At 55.6% G+C, this 13,567-nt stretch overlaps 1 protein-coding gene across 1 annotated transcript in view; it reads right to left on the reverse strand.

Moving 5' to 3' along the window:
• Positions 1-13,063: 13,063 nt before the first annotated feature.
• dcst2 (DC-STAMP domain containing 2) overlaps positions 13,064-13,567 on the reverse strand; it is an 11,989-nt gene continuing 11,485 nt past the window's right edge. Inside the window, exons 16-17 of the mRNA XM_079343835.1 lie at positions 13,544-13,567; positions 13,064-13,465 (exon numbers count right to left, since the gene is read on the reverse strand). The exon at positions 13,544-13,567 is cut by the window's right edge and continues 111 nt beyond it. Coding sequence (XP_079199961.1) covers positions 13,384-13,465; positions 13,544-13,567 — 106 coding nt within the window. The 3' untranslated portion in view covers positions 13,064-13,383. The remainder of the gene's footprint in view (positions 13,466-13,543) is intronic.

Here is a 13,567-nt window from a genome sequence, read left to right on the forward strand (position 1 = left end):
CCTCACCCCAGACACCTCCTCCAGCTCTTCCGGTGGGACCCCGAGGCGTTCCCAAGCCAGCCGAGAGACATAGTCTCTCCAGCGTGTCCTGGGTCTACCCCGAGGCCTCCTCCCGGAGGGACATGCCCGTAATACCTCCCTAGGGAGGCGTCCAGGTGGCATCCGTACCAGATGCCCGAACCACCTCAACTGACTCCTCTCGATGTGGAGGAGTAACGGCTCTACTCCGAGCTCCTCCCTGGTGACCGAGCTCCTCACCCTATCTCTAAGGGTGCGCCCAGCCACCCTATGGAGGAAGCCCATTTCGGCCGCTTGTATCCGAGATCTCGTTCTTTCGGTCATGACCCAAAGCTCATGACCATAGGTGAGGGTAGGAACGAAGATCGACCGGTAAATCGAGAGCTTCGCTTTTCGGCTTAGCTCCTTCTTCACCACGACGGACTGATACAGCGACCGCATGACTGCAGACGCCGCACCGATCCGTCTGTCGATCTCACGCTCCATCTTGTCCATCTTGTTCCTCTTGAATCCGAGGTTCGACTAACAGCCGGAACCTCCTCTCCAGTACCCTGGAATAGACTTTCCCAGGGAGGCTGAGGAGTGTGATTCCCCGGTAGTTGGAACACACCCTCCGGTCCCCCTTCTTGAAAAGAGGGACCACCACCCCGGTCTGCCAGTCCAGAGGCACTGTCCCCGCCCTCCACGCGATGTTACAGAGGCGCGTCAACCATGACAGCCCCTGCAAATCCAGAGACTTCAGATACTCAGGGCGAATCTCATCCACCCCCGGAGCCTTGCCACCAAGGAGCTTGCCAACTACCTCGGTGACTTCAACTTGGGTGATGGACAAATCCACCTCTGAGAACTCAGCCTCTGCTTCCTCAGTGGAAGACGTGAAGGTGGGATTGAGGAGATCCTCGAAGTATTCCTTCCACCGTCCGACTACATCCGCAGTTGAGGTCAGCAGCTCCCCACCTCCACTGTAAACAGTGTTGGTGAAGCGCTGCTTCCCCCTCCTGAGGCGACAGACGGTTTGCCAGAATTTCCTCGAGGCCGACCGAAAGTCCTTCTCCACGGCCTCCCCGAAATCCTCCCAGGCCCGAGTTTTTGCCTCCACGACCGCCCGGGCTGCAGAACGCCTGGCCTGTCGGTACCCGTCAGCTGCCTCAGGAGTCCTATGCGCTAGCAACGCCCGATAGGACTCCATCTTCAGCTTGACAGCCTCCCTTACTTCCGGTGTCCACCACCGGGTTCAGGGTTTGCTGCCACGACAGGCACCAGAGACCCTGCGACCACAGCTCCGAGCAGCTGCTTTGACAATGGAGGTGGAGAACATGGTCCACTCGGACTCAATGCACCCAGCCTCCCCCGGGATCTGTGAAAAACTCGTCCGGAGGTGGGAGTTGAAGACCTCGCTAACAGAGGGTTCAGCCAGACGTTCCCAGCAGACCCTCACTACACATTTGGGCCTGCCGAGTCTGACTGGCTTCCTCCCCTGCCAGCGCATCCAACTCACCACCAGGTGGTGATCAGTTGACAGCTCAGCCCCTCTCTTGACCCGAGTGTCCGAGACACACGGCCGGAGGTCAGATGACATGACGACAAAGTCTATCATCGACCTCCGGCCTAGGGAGTCCTGGTGCCACGTGCACTTATGAACATCCCTGTGCTCGAACATGGTGTTTGTTATGGACATACTGTGACTAGCACAGAAGTCCAATAACAGAACACCACTCTGGTTCAGATCTGGGAGGCCGTTCATCCCAATCACCCCCCTCCAGATCTCACTGTTGCTGCCCACGTGAGCATTGAAGTCCCCCAGTAGAACAATGGAGCCCCCAGTCGGAGCACTGGCCGGGTACTCCACACTGCCGTTCGGGCCGTAGGCCGAGACGACTGTTAGAGACCTGTCCCCTACCCGAAGGCGCAGGGACACGACCCTCTCGTTCACCGGGGTGAACTCCAACACCTGGCGGCTGAGCTGTGGGGCTATGAGCAAACCCACCCCAGCCCGCCGCCTCTCACCGCGGGCAACTCCAGTGAAGTAGAGAGTCCAGCCCCTCTCAAGGAGCTGGGTTCCAGAGCCCAAGCAGTGCGTGGAGGTGAGCCCGACTATATCTAGCCGGTACCTCTCAACCTCCTGCACAAGCTCAGACTCCTCCCCCCCAGTGAGGTGACGTTCCACGTCCCAAACGCCAGAAGCTGCGTCCGGGGATCGGGTCGCCGAGGCCCCCGCCGCCCGATCCACACTGCACCCGACCCCTACAGCGGGGTGCAGTGTGTGTGGATGGTGGGTCCACAGGAGGACGGGCCCGCGTCGTCCTTTCGGGCTGAACCCGGCCGGGCCCCACGGGCAAAGTCCCGGCCACCAGGCGCTCTCCTGCGGGGCCCAACCCCAGGCCTGGCTCCAGGGTGGGGCCCCGGCTCCGCCATGCCGGGCGACGTCACGGTCCTATTCCTGTTTTTCTTCATAGGGGTTTTATGAACTGCATTTAGTCTGACCCGTCGCCTAGGACCTGTTTGCCATGGGTGACCCTGCTGGGAGCTCGAAAGCCCCCGACAACATAGCTCCTAGGGTCATTCGAGTGCTCAAACTCCCCCACCACGATAAGGTAGCAGTTCAGGGGGGAAGAGCTGCTTGGATGGGGGGTTAAGTCTTGCCCAAGGACACTTCGGACATGTTGCTCGCAGGAGCTGGGGATCGAACCCTCTGAGCCACAGCCGCCCCCAAAAGTAGACGGTCTGCAGTGACACGCTGAAGAACTCCTCGTTACAGAGGTCTTCATTTTGAGGCGTGTGTGCAGACCTCGTCCTGATTGGTCCTCTGTCCTCTCTCAGGCTGTGTGTCCGTCTGTCACCTTCACACTGACGGCGTCCGCTCTCGTTTCCGAATCGTCGACTCGCCAAAGAACTGGACCGACGCTCACAGCTACTGCAGGGAGAAGTTCGTTGACTTCGCCATTATTCAGGATGAAACGGAAAACCAAGAAGCCAAGGCGCTGCTGAGTGCAGGAAAGTTCTGGATCGGTTTGAAGCGCAGCTGGAGATGGTCTCACAGCGGTCAGGACTTTTCCACAGACTCCTTGTTGGCCAAATGGGCCCCAAACGAGCCGGGCAATGGCCTCTGTGTCAGCGTGAGTCCACTGGGCTGGCACACCCCGGGCTGTTCGACTCTGCATCCGGTGCTCTGCTACAGCGGTGAGTCTCAGTCTGATGATCTTCATGTTCTTCATCAGGGCGCTCAGTGGACATTGACCAGCAGGTGGCGCTGTGAACAGGTGTGTGATGCTGCTTCCTGTTTGTGTCTCAGCTGCATCACAGAAGCACATCCTGGTGCAGAAGCCGATGAAGTGGAGCGACGCTCAGAAGTACTGCAGGTCGTTGTACACGGACATGAGCAGCATCCTGAGTCAGCAAGACTCAGACGAGATCCTCCGTCTGCTGCAGGACCCCTTCCAACCTGCAGGGGCCGCCACCGAGGCCACCAAGGTCCTGAGTCACCAAGACTCAGACGAGATCCTCCGTCTGCTGCAGGACCCCTTTCAACCTGCAGGGGGCGCCACCGAGGCCACCATGGTCCAGGAAGCAGTAAGTGAAGCGTGGCTGGGTTTGCAGAAAAGGACATTGTGGACAGACCTGAAGAGGGGCTCCTACAGGCCGTGGGCGGCAGGAGAGAAGACAGCAGCTGTAGAGTGCGTGCTGATGGAGGCGTCGACAGGTGACTGGAGCTCGGCGCCATGCAGCGAACAACACGGCTTCCTGTGCGACACAGGTGAGTCCGCACTGATCCCACCTCTCCTCCTCTCCTCCTCCTCTCCTCTCCTCCTCCCCTCCTCTCCACCTCTCCTCCTCGTCTCCTTCTTCTTCACTGGATCAAAGTTTCTTCATGCGTCTTCAATGTTTAATAAACAATCAAATCATGACAGTTGTCCTCTCCTCTCCTCCTCTCCTCTCCTCCTCTCCTCCTCTCCTCTCCTCTTCTCCTCTCCTCCTCCCCTCCTCTCCTCCTCCCCTCCTCTCCTCTTCTCCTCCTCTCCTCCTCCTCCCCTCCTCTCCTCTCCTCCCCTCCTCTCCTCTTCTCCTCTCCTCCCCTCCTCCTCTCCTCTCCTCTTCTCCTCTCCTCTTCTCCTCTCCTCTTCTCCTCTCCTCCTCCTCCTCTCCTCCTCCCCTCCTCTCCTCCTCCCCTCCTCTCCTCCTCTCCTCCCCTCCCCCTCTCCTCTTCTCCTCTCCTCTTCTCCTCCTCTCCTCCCCTCCTCTCCTCCTCCCCTCCTCTCCTCTTCTCCTCTCCTCTTCTCCTCTCCTCCTCTCCTCTCCTCCTCTCCTCCCCTCCTCTCCTCTCCTCCTCTCCTCTTCTCCTCTCCTCCTCTCCTCCTCTCCTCTCCTCCCCTCTTCTCCTCTCCTCCTCTCCTCTCCTCCCCTCCTCTCCTCTTCTCCTCTCCTCTTCTCCTCTCCTCCTCTCCTCCCCTCCTCTCCTCCCCTCCTCTCCTCCTCCCCTCCTCTCCTCTTCTCCTCTCCTCCCCCTCTCCTCTCCTCTTCTCCTCTCCTCTTCTCCTCTCCTCCTCTCCTCTCCTCCTCTCCTCCCCTCCCCTCCTCTCCTCTCCTCCTCTCCTCTTCTCCTCTCCTCCTCTCCTCCTCTCCTCTCCTCCCCTCTTCTCCTCTCCTCCTCTCCTCCTCTCCTCCCCTCCTCTCCTCTCCTCCTCTCCTCTTCTCCTCTCCTCTTCTCCTCTCCTCCTCTCCTCCCCTCCTCTCCTCTCCTCCTCTCCTCCTCTCCTTCTCTCCTCTCCTCAGGAGACACACACTCTGTCGTGACCTCTGTCGTGACCTCTCTGAAGCTTCGTCTGAGTGCAGGAACTCTCGACCTGAACGACCCCGACGTCCAACTCGCCGTCCTGCAGCAGGTCAGAGACAGGTCACCACATAAAGAAGGAGGGTCACTGGATACTGGGCATACTGGGGATACTGGGGATACTGGGTATACTGGGCATACTGGGGATGCTGGGTATACTGGGCATACTGGGTATACTGGGTATACTGGGCATACTGGGGATACTAGAGATACTGGGTATACTGGGGATACTGGGCATACTGGGGATACTAGAGATACTGGGTATACTGGGGATACTGGGCATACTGGGGATACTGGGTATACTGGGCATACAGGGCATACTGGGGATACTGGGTATACTGGGCATACTGGGGATACTGGGTATACTGGGCATACTGGGCATACTTGGCATACTGGGTATTCTGGGTATACTGGGCATACTGGGTATTCTGGGTATACTGGGTATACTGGGTATTCTGGGGAAGTTGGGCATACTGGGCATACTGGGTATACTGGGTATCAAACCCTCCCCCCCCCGGGATAAATACAGCCTGTGGTGATGACGTGCTCTGTGTTGCAGCTGAAGCAGAAGCTGGTGGACGGAGGTGTCGGGGGGGAGCTGAAGCTGCGGTGGAGGACGCAGCCTGATGGTCAGGTGTTCCACAAAGAGGAGGAGCAGAGTGCGCCCCCTGCTGGCCCGGATGACACTGCCGTCCGTGACCGTGAACTGTAGAAGCTGATCTTTAACCATCAGGATGAATTTAAATTAATTTAAGTTATTTTTTCCCAGATAAATGTTTTTATAAATCAAACATGTTTAGTCGTTTCTTCTCTTGATCAGTCGAAGGCATTAATGTGTTTAATGTAGAGTTTGCTTCTCATGACCTTTGACCCCTGCAGATTCAAAATAAGAGAATGTTCTTGTAAAATGTACAATAAACTCCTGTCTCTATAAACCTCGAACACGTTGACTTTATTCTCCTGAACACCTGAGCGTTCGTCTCCAGGTCTGAAAGGTGAAGCCAAAAGACAGATGGCTTAAACCTGCAATCTTTCTAGTGTCCAGCAGGGGGCGCCCCTCCGCTCCACATGATCTGATTGTATGAATGAATCTGATGGCTACCGTCTTCTGCTGGTCGCCATAACTCCTTGTGAACCACACGGGCAGCAGGACGAGCGAGCGCAGGAAGTGAAGAATCAAACAGTCACGGAGACGCCACAGTTTGTTTTTATTCACATGAACGTGTTAATCAGACTCATCAGAGACAAAGACATTAAGAATTATAAAATCAGACGTTAGTATCAAAACTGTTTGATCAGCTGATCGCGTGTAAACAATCATATCTGTTGTCATGGTTACATGAGGGAGTAAAAAAGTATCATGTTGAACTTGAATAAAAGCATGCAGTCGTTTAACACAAAGAATTTTCAATCAGAAAAGTCACAAATCTAAACGTCAGGTGTCACCAGGTGTCACCAGGTGTGGTCAGGTGTGATCAGGTGTCACCAGGTGTGGTCAGGTGTCACCAGGTGTCACCAGGTTTGGTCAGGTGTCACCAGGTGTGGTCAGGTGTCACCAGGTGTCATCAGGTGTCACCAGGTGTGGTCAGGTGTCACCAGGTGTCATCAGGTGTCATCAGGTGTGGTCAGGTGTCACCAGGTGTGATCAGGTGAGGTCAGGTGTCACCAGGTGTCACCAGGTGTGGTCAGGTGTCACCAGGTGCGGTCAGGTGTCACCAGGTGTCACCAGGTGTGGTCAGGTGTCAACAGGTGTGGACAGGTGTCACCAGGTGTCACCAGGTGTCACCAGGTGTGGTCAGGTGTCATCAGGTGTGGTCAGGTGTCATCAGGTGTGGTCAGGTGTCACCAGGTGTGGTCAGGTGTCACCAGGTGTGGTCAGGTGTCATCAGGTGTGGTCAGGTGTCACCAGGTGTGGTCAGGTGTCATCAGGTGTGGTCAGGTGTCACCAGGTGTGGTCAGGTGTGATCAGGTGTGGTCAGGTGTCACCAGGTGTGGTCAGGTGTGGTCAGGTGTCATCAGGTGTGATCAGGTGTCATCAGGTGTCACCAGGTGTGGTCAGGTGTCACCAGGTGTCACCAGGTGTGGTCAGGTGTCACCAGGTGTGGTCAGGTGTGATCAGGTGTCACCAGGTGTAGTCAGGTGTGGTCAGGTGTCATCAGGTGTGATCAGGTGTCACCAGGTGTGGTCAGGTGTCACCAGGTGTCACCAGGTGTGGTCAGGTGTGATCAGGTGTCACCAGGTGTAGTCAGGTGTGGTCAGGTGTCATCAGGTGTCATCAGGTGTCACCAGGTGTGGTCAGGTGTCATCAGGTGTCATCAGGTGTCACCAGGTGTGGTCAGGTGTCACCAGGTGTCATCAGGTGTGGTCAGGTGTCACCAGGTGTAGTCAGGTGTGGTCAGGTGTCATAAGGTGTGATCAGGTGTCACCAGGTGTGGTCAGGTGTCATCAGGTGTGGTCAGGTGTCACCAGGTGTCACCAGGTGTGGTCGGGTGTGATCAGGTGTCACCAGGTGTGATCAGGTGTCACCAGGTGTCACCAGGTGTCATCAGGTGTCACCAGGTGTGGTCAGGTGTCACCAGGTGTGGTCAGGTGTCACCAGGTGTGGTCAGGTGTGATCAGGTGTCACCAGGTGTGGTCAGGTGTCACCAGGTGTGGTCAGGTGTCATCACGTGTGGTCAGGTGTCACCAGGTGTCACCAGGTGTGGTCGGGTGTGATCAGGTGTCACCAGGTGTGATCAGGTGTCACCAGGTGTCATCAGGTGTCACCAGGTGTGGTCAGGTGTCACCAGGTGTGGTCAGGTGTCACCAGGTGTGGTCAGGTGTGATCAGGTGTCACCAGGTGTCACCAGGTGTCATCAGGTGTCACCAGGTGTGGTCAGGTGTCACCAGGTGTGGTCAGGTGTCACCAGGTGTGGTCAGGTGTGATCAGGTGTCACCAGGTGTGGTCAGGTGTCACCAGGTGTGGTCAGGTGTCATCACGTGTGGTCAGGTGTCACCAGGTGTCACCAGGTGTGGTCGGGTGTGATCAGGTGTCACCAGGTGTGATCAGGTGTCACCAGGTGTCATCAGGTGTCACCAGGTGTGGTCAGGTGTCACCAGGTGTGGTCAGGTGTCACCAGGTGTGGTCAGGTGTCACCAGGTGTGGTCAGGTGTCACCAGGTGTGGTCAGGTGTGATCAGGTGTCACCAGGTGTGGTCAGGTGTGATCAGCTGTCACCAGGTGTGGTTAGGTGTCACCAGGTGTGGTCAGGTGTCACCAGGTGTGGTCAGGTGTGGTCAGGTGTCACCAGGTGTGGTTAGGTGTCACCAGGTGTGGTCAGGTGTGATCAGGTGTGGTCAGGTGTGGTCAGGTGTGATCAGGTGTCACCAGGTGTGGTCAGGTGTCATCAGGTGTGGTCAGGTGTCACCAGGTGTGGTCAGGTGTCATCAGGTGTGGTCAGGTGTCACCAGGTGTGGTCAGGTGTGATCAGGTGTCACCAGGTGTGGTTAGGTGTCACCAGGTGTGGTCAGGTGTCACCAGGTGTGGTCAGGTGTGATCAGGTGTGGTCAGGTGTCACCAGGTGTGATCAGGTGTGGTCAGGTGTGGTCAGGTGTCACCAGGTGTGATCAGGTGTCACCAGGTGTGGTCAGGTGTGATCAGGTGTCACCAGGTGTGGTTAGGTGTCACCAGGTGTGGTCAGGTGTCACCAGGTGTGGTCAGGTGTGATCAGGTGTGGTCAGGTGTCACCAGGTGTGATCAGGTGTGGTCAGGTGTGGTCAGGTGTCACCAGGTGTGATCAGGTGTGGTCAGGTGCGGTCAGGTGTGGTCAGGTGTCACCAGGTGTGGTCAGGTGTGATCAGGTGTGGTCAGGTGTCACCAGGTGTGGTCAGGTGTGGTCAGGTGTGGTCAGGTGTGGTCACTGCAGCAGGCAGCCACACTTGATGTTCTTGTCTTTGGGCGTAGAGCTGAACTGCTGGACGGCCTGTTTGTTGATCAGAGTCCAGACGTTCTCGAAGGAGATGTTCTGACCGCTCTCGACGCCCATCTGCTTCAGAACCTGAGCGAGAGCGTCCTCGCCCTCCACTGTCTGCACACACACACACACACGCACACACACGCACACACGCACACACACACACACACACACAGAATTTAAAAAGGAACAAACTCCAAGAGATAACTGGGCTGTGATTGGACGGGGAGCTGTGATGTCATAGTGCATACCTTAGCGAACGCAGGCATCTGATTGGATAGCATGGTCTGAAACTGTGTGGTGTTCATGGTCGGCCCATCTGCGGCTTTATGAAATCCTGTGACCAACGTGTTGATGGCCAGCTCCAGATCAGAGAACTGAGACAGGAAACGACCACAAGGAGGTGTCAGAAACAATCAATAATCAATAAGATCTCCCCCCCCGTCTGTCAGGACTAATAAAGCTTTAGACTGTAAATATGTTAAAGAGGCAGAGACGTGTTTTCAGTGTGTGAAAGGGAAGCAGTTTGTTTCCAGCTGTGACAGTTCAGGAGCAGAAACTCCCCACATCTGGAATCTCAGGAATCTCTACAATCTGAGCTGGAAGGAAACGACAAGACAAAGAGACGAGCACAGACGTGAGAGACACGACGAGACGTCTCACTCTGAAGGAATTTACAGGGACCAAAGATCTCAAAGATATCATCTGAACAGTTCAGGTGAAGTACGGCGTGCAGGAGAATCACTGATGGACTCCGGACGCTGTCTGACGCTTGTCACAGGAAGAGCCCGTCAGCCAATCAGAATCAGCGCTGAAACACTGTTGTTTCAAAAAGATCTCGTTTGACTGAAAGCTGCAAACAGCTGACGGCGTGCAGGTGTAACGGTCACCTGAGACACACGCAGGTGGGGGCAGGTGTGCGAGCTCAGCCAGCAGTAAGAAGGGTCACATGACCAGGATCCACCTGAAGATACACGCCGTGTGAACGATCTGTTACTGATCAATAATCAAAGAGTCTTTTATTGTGAAAGGGTCATTAAACCAGGAGGAGCAGACGTCAGACTTTAAACTGTGATGGGATTTTAAAAATGACGCGATATGGACGTCGGTTTGTTACCATGGCAACACAAACAGAAGTCCCAGAAGCCCAATATTAGATGATCTACTGTTTGATGAAGCCGCGCAAAAAGGTCGGCAACGTATGGAGAAGTGGGAGGAGCTCTCAGGCTCCGCCCACTCCTCCACATGTTTCCAGCTTTATGCTTTAGGTAGAACAGCAGAGAGCTGGTGTTTGTGCTGCGTTCATGTGGCGTCAGAAACGTTGGACAAACGAGTGTCTGACACACAGCTCATCCACTTCCTGACGTGTCACCAGCACGCGGGTCACATGGTTCAGCTGTCAGAGGCCCCTGACGTGTGAGGGGCCCCGAGCAGCTTCTCCCGCTCGCCTCAGGCTGAACTCTTCAACAGCTGGATGACATCACAGCCAGCTGCTCTCCAGGGGCGCCGCTGTTGTGAAAGAGGGCGGCGGCCGAACGGACGCTCGCCAACATTCATCTGAAATCTGCTGATCCGAAAACCACACGCCCCAAAGAGCCCCGGGTCACTCCAAGCAGAACCAGACCAGGACCAGCAGGCCCAGGTCACTCCAAACAGAACCAGGCCTGGACCAGCAGGCCCAGGTCACTCCAAACAGAACCAGACCTGGACCAGCAGACCCAGGTCAATCCAAACAGAACCAGACCAGGACCAGCAGGCCCAGGTCACTCCAAACAGAACCAGACCAGGACCAGCAGGCCCAGGTCACTCCAAACAGAACCAGACCAGGACCAGCAGACCCAGGTCACTCCAAACAGAACCAGACCAGGACCAGCAGAAAGAGACTCTTGAAAAAGGTTCCTCTCAATGAGTTTTAGGAACCACAAGAGTTCTTAGAGAGGGGGCGTGTCCAGATGGGGGACAAGCCCCCCCCTTACAAATCTGCAGGTGTGATTGACTCTTTACCCTGGAAGAGGCGGAGCTGTCTGGCCACGCCCCTGTTCAGAGTACCTGCAGAGTCACACTAAAGGGGGGGGGGGTCCAACAGTTGGGACTACAGAGACCCCCCTCCCTCTGGAATGACGTCATCAGTCCTGCTCTCAGGTTTTTAGTTCTATGATCAGAATCTCTCACAGAGCCGATCAGTCTGACAGCCCTTCACAATAAAAGCACATCAATAAAGAACGGTTTAATTCTCTTCTCTGTTTCCTCCCCATAACTTTCAAAGTAAAGGTCACTTCTTCCTGACTTCAGAATAAAATAAACTCTCTTCTGAATTCTTCAATCTTTGAGTTTGTCTTACCTTCGTCGCCATGTGTGCAGCTTTGATCCCCGAAAACACCGACACACACACACACACACCGAGAGAGAGAGAGAGAGAGAGAGGCACACACACACCGAGAGAGAGAGAGAGAGAGAGAGGCACACACACACCGAGAGATCCTGAGCAAAGACTGACGGAGGGTTTACACACTCCCCCAGTCCTCCTCTACACACACACACTGAACACACCCACATCCAAACACACACACACAGAACACACACACACACACAGAACACACACACACACACAGAACACACACACACACACACACACACACAGAACACACACACACACACATCCGAAGTTGTCTGTTTGTCCGTTTCTAAAAAGTCTGTCTTGAGGCTGTTATATCAGACACACCCATACTTCCACACACACACACACACACACACACACACACACACACACACACACACACACACACACACACACACACTCGGAGCTGACCTCATACATTGTCTACCTTTGGAAATCTTACACTCTTCACTGCTCTCTGTTCATCTGACAGTTCTGTTTTAAAGTTCAAGTGGATCTGATGTCCCTGCAGGGGGCGCTGGAGTCCCCTGTGTGTTCCTACAGGGGGCGCTGGAGTCCCCCGTGTGTCCCTGCAGGGGGCGCTGGAGTCCCCTGTGTGTTCCTACAGGGGGCGCTGGAGTCCCCTGTGTGTCCCTGCAGGAGGCGCTGGAGTCCCCCGTGTGTCCCTGCAGGGGGCGCTGGAGTCCCCTGTGTGTTCCTACAGGGGGCGCTGGAGTCCCCCGTGTGTCCCTGCAGGGGGCGCTGGAGTCCCCTGTGTGTTCCTGCAGGGGGCGCTGGAGTCCCCCGTGTGTCCCTGCAGGGGGCGCTGGAGTCCCCCGTGTGTCCCTGCAGGGGGCGCTGGAGTCCCCCGTGTGTCCCTGCAGGGGGCGCTGGAGTCCCATGGATGGCGGTCTCCGTGCTGGAAATGCTGTCTCAGGCTAACTTTGAGTCAAGCTAACGACAGGCTGAGAGCTGAGGCGGGTTTTAAGCCTCCTGACAAACCGTTACACGGCGCCCACCTGTCAATCAGCTCAGCTACACGCCTTATTGTGAATAACTCTGATCCTTCATCCAATCAAAACTGCTGAGTCATCAAAACATTCCCCCCCGTACAGTGTGTGTGGATGGAGACATGAGCTAATCACACCTATTTGGTTTGTTGAAGCAGGCTGTAAACATGTTCATGTCTGCTGTAAAAACAGGCTGTTTGAATGGGTGTGTATGTGACTTCCTGTGCTGCTGCAGCCAGCCTCTAGTGGACACTCCAGGTACTGCAGCCAGCCTCTAGTGGACACTCCAGGTACTGCAGCCAGCCTCTAGTGGACACTCCAGGTACTGCAGCCAACCTCTAGTGGACACTCCAGGAACTGCAGCCAGCCTCTAGTGGACACTCCAGGTACTGCAGCCAGCCTCTAGTGGACACTCCAGGTACTGCAGCCAGCCTCTAGTGGACACTCCAGGAACTGCAGCCAGCCTCTAGTGGACACTCCAGGAACTGCAGCCAGCCTCTAGTGGACACTCCAGGTACTGCAGCCAGCCTCTAGTGGACACTCCAGGAACTGCAGCCAGCCTCTAGTGGACACTCCAGGAACTGCAGACCGCCTCTAGTGGACACTCCAGGAACTGCAGCCAGCCTCTAGTGGACACTCCAGGAACTGCAGCCAGCCTCTAGTGGACACTCCAGGTACTGCAGCCAGCCTCTAGTGGACACTCCAGGAACTGCAGCCAGCCTCTAGTGGACACCCCAGGAACTGCAGCCAGCCTCTAGTGGACACCCCAGGAACTGCAGCCAGCCTCTAGTGGACACTCCAGGAACTGCAGCCAGCCTCTAGTGGACACTGCAGGTACTGCAGGATTATGAACCCTTAATGATTGTAAATGTTGTAGATCAGGTTTGATGTCCCTTTAATAAGACGATCTTTAACGTTGATGAAGAGTAAAGTCGTGAAGTGAAACCTGCAGTGTGTCCTGCCTCAGGGAACTATGGCAGGCTCGGATTTTAACTACAGACTCATTCAAACCTCCATGTTTTATTTTTGTCAGTGTTTTATCAAATCAGAGAACTGAAGAGAGACAGGAAGTGTTGGGAGGAGACAGGGGGGACATAACCGCGAGACCATCGGACCCCCATCAGCTGCTGGTTTCATGTTTTCATTTGTTTCCTGGAGGGTCCTGGAGCCTGGAGGGTCCTGGAGGTCCTGGGGACACTCAGCTGCGCGTGATGACCCTGTGCAGGTCTGGGCGGCTGTCGTCTGACCCGGGTGGGTCCAGCTGCGTCACGTCTGCTTCACTGACAGCATCAGGGTGGGAAAACAGAGTTGTTGATGTTTGAAGAGCAGAAGTGGAGTCCTGAGGTGAGGCGTCCTACCTGAGCTCAGAGTCCGAGGAGTCA

This window comes from Symphodus melops, assembly GCF_947650265.1.
Source record: "Symphodus melops genome assembly, chromosome: 5".
NCBI classification, from domain to species: domain Eukaryota; kingdom Metazoa; phylum Chordata; class Actinopteri; order Labriformes; family Labridae; genus Symphodus; species Symphodus melops.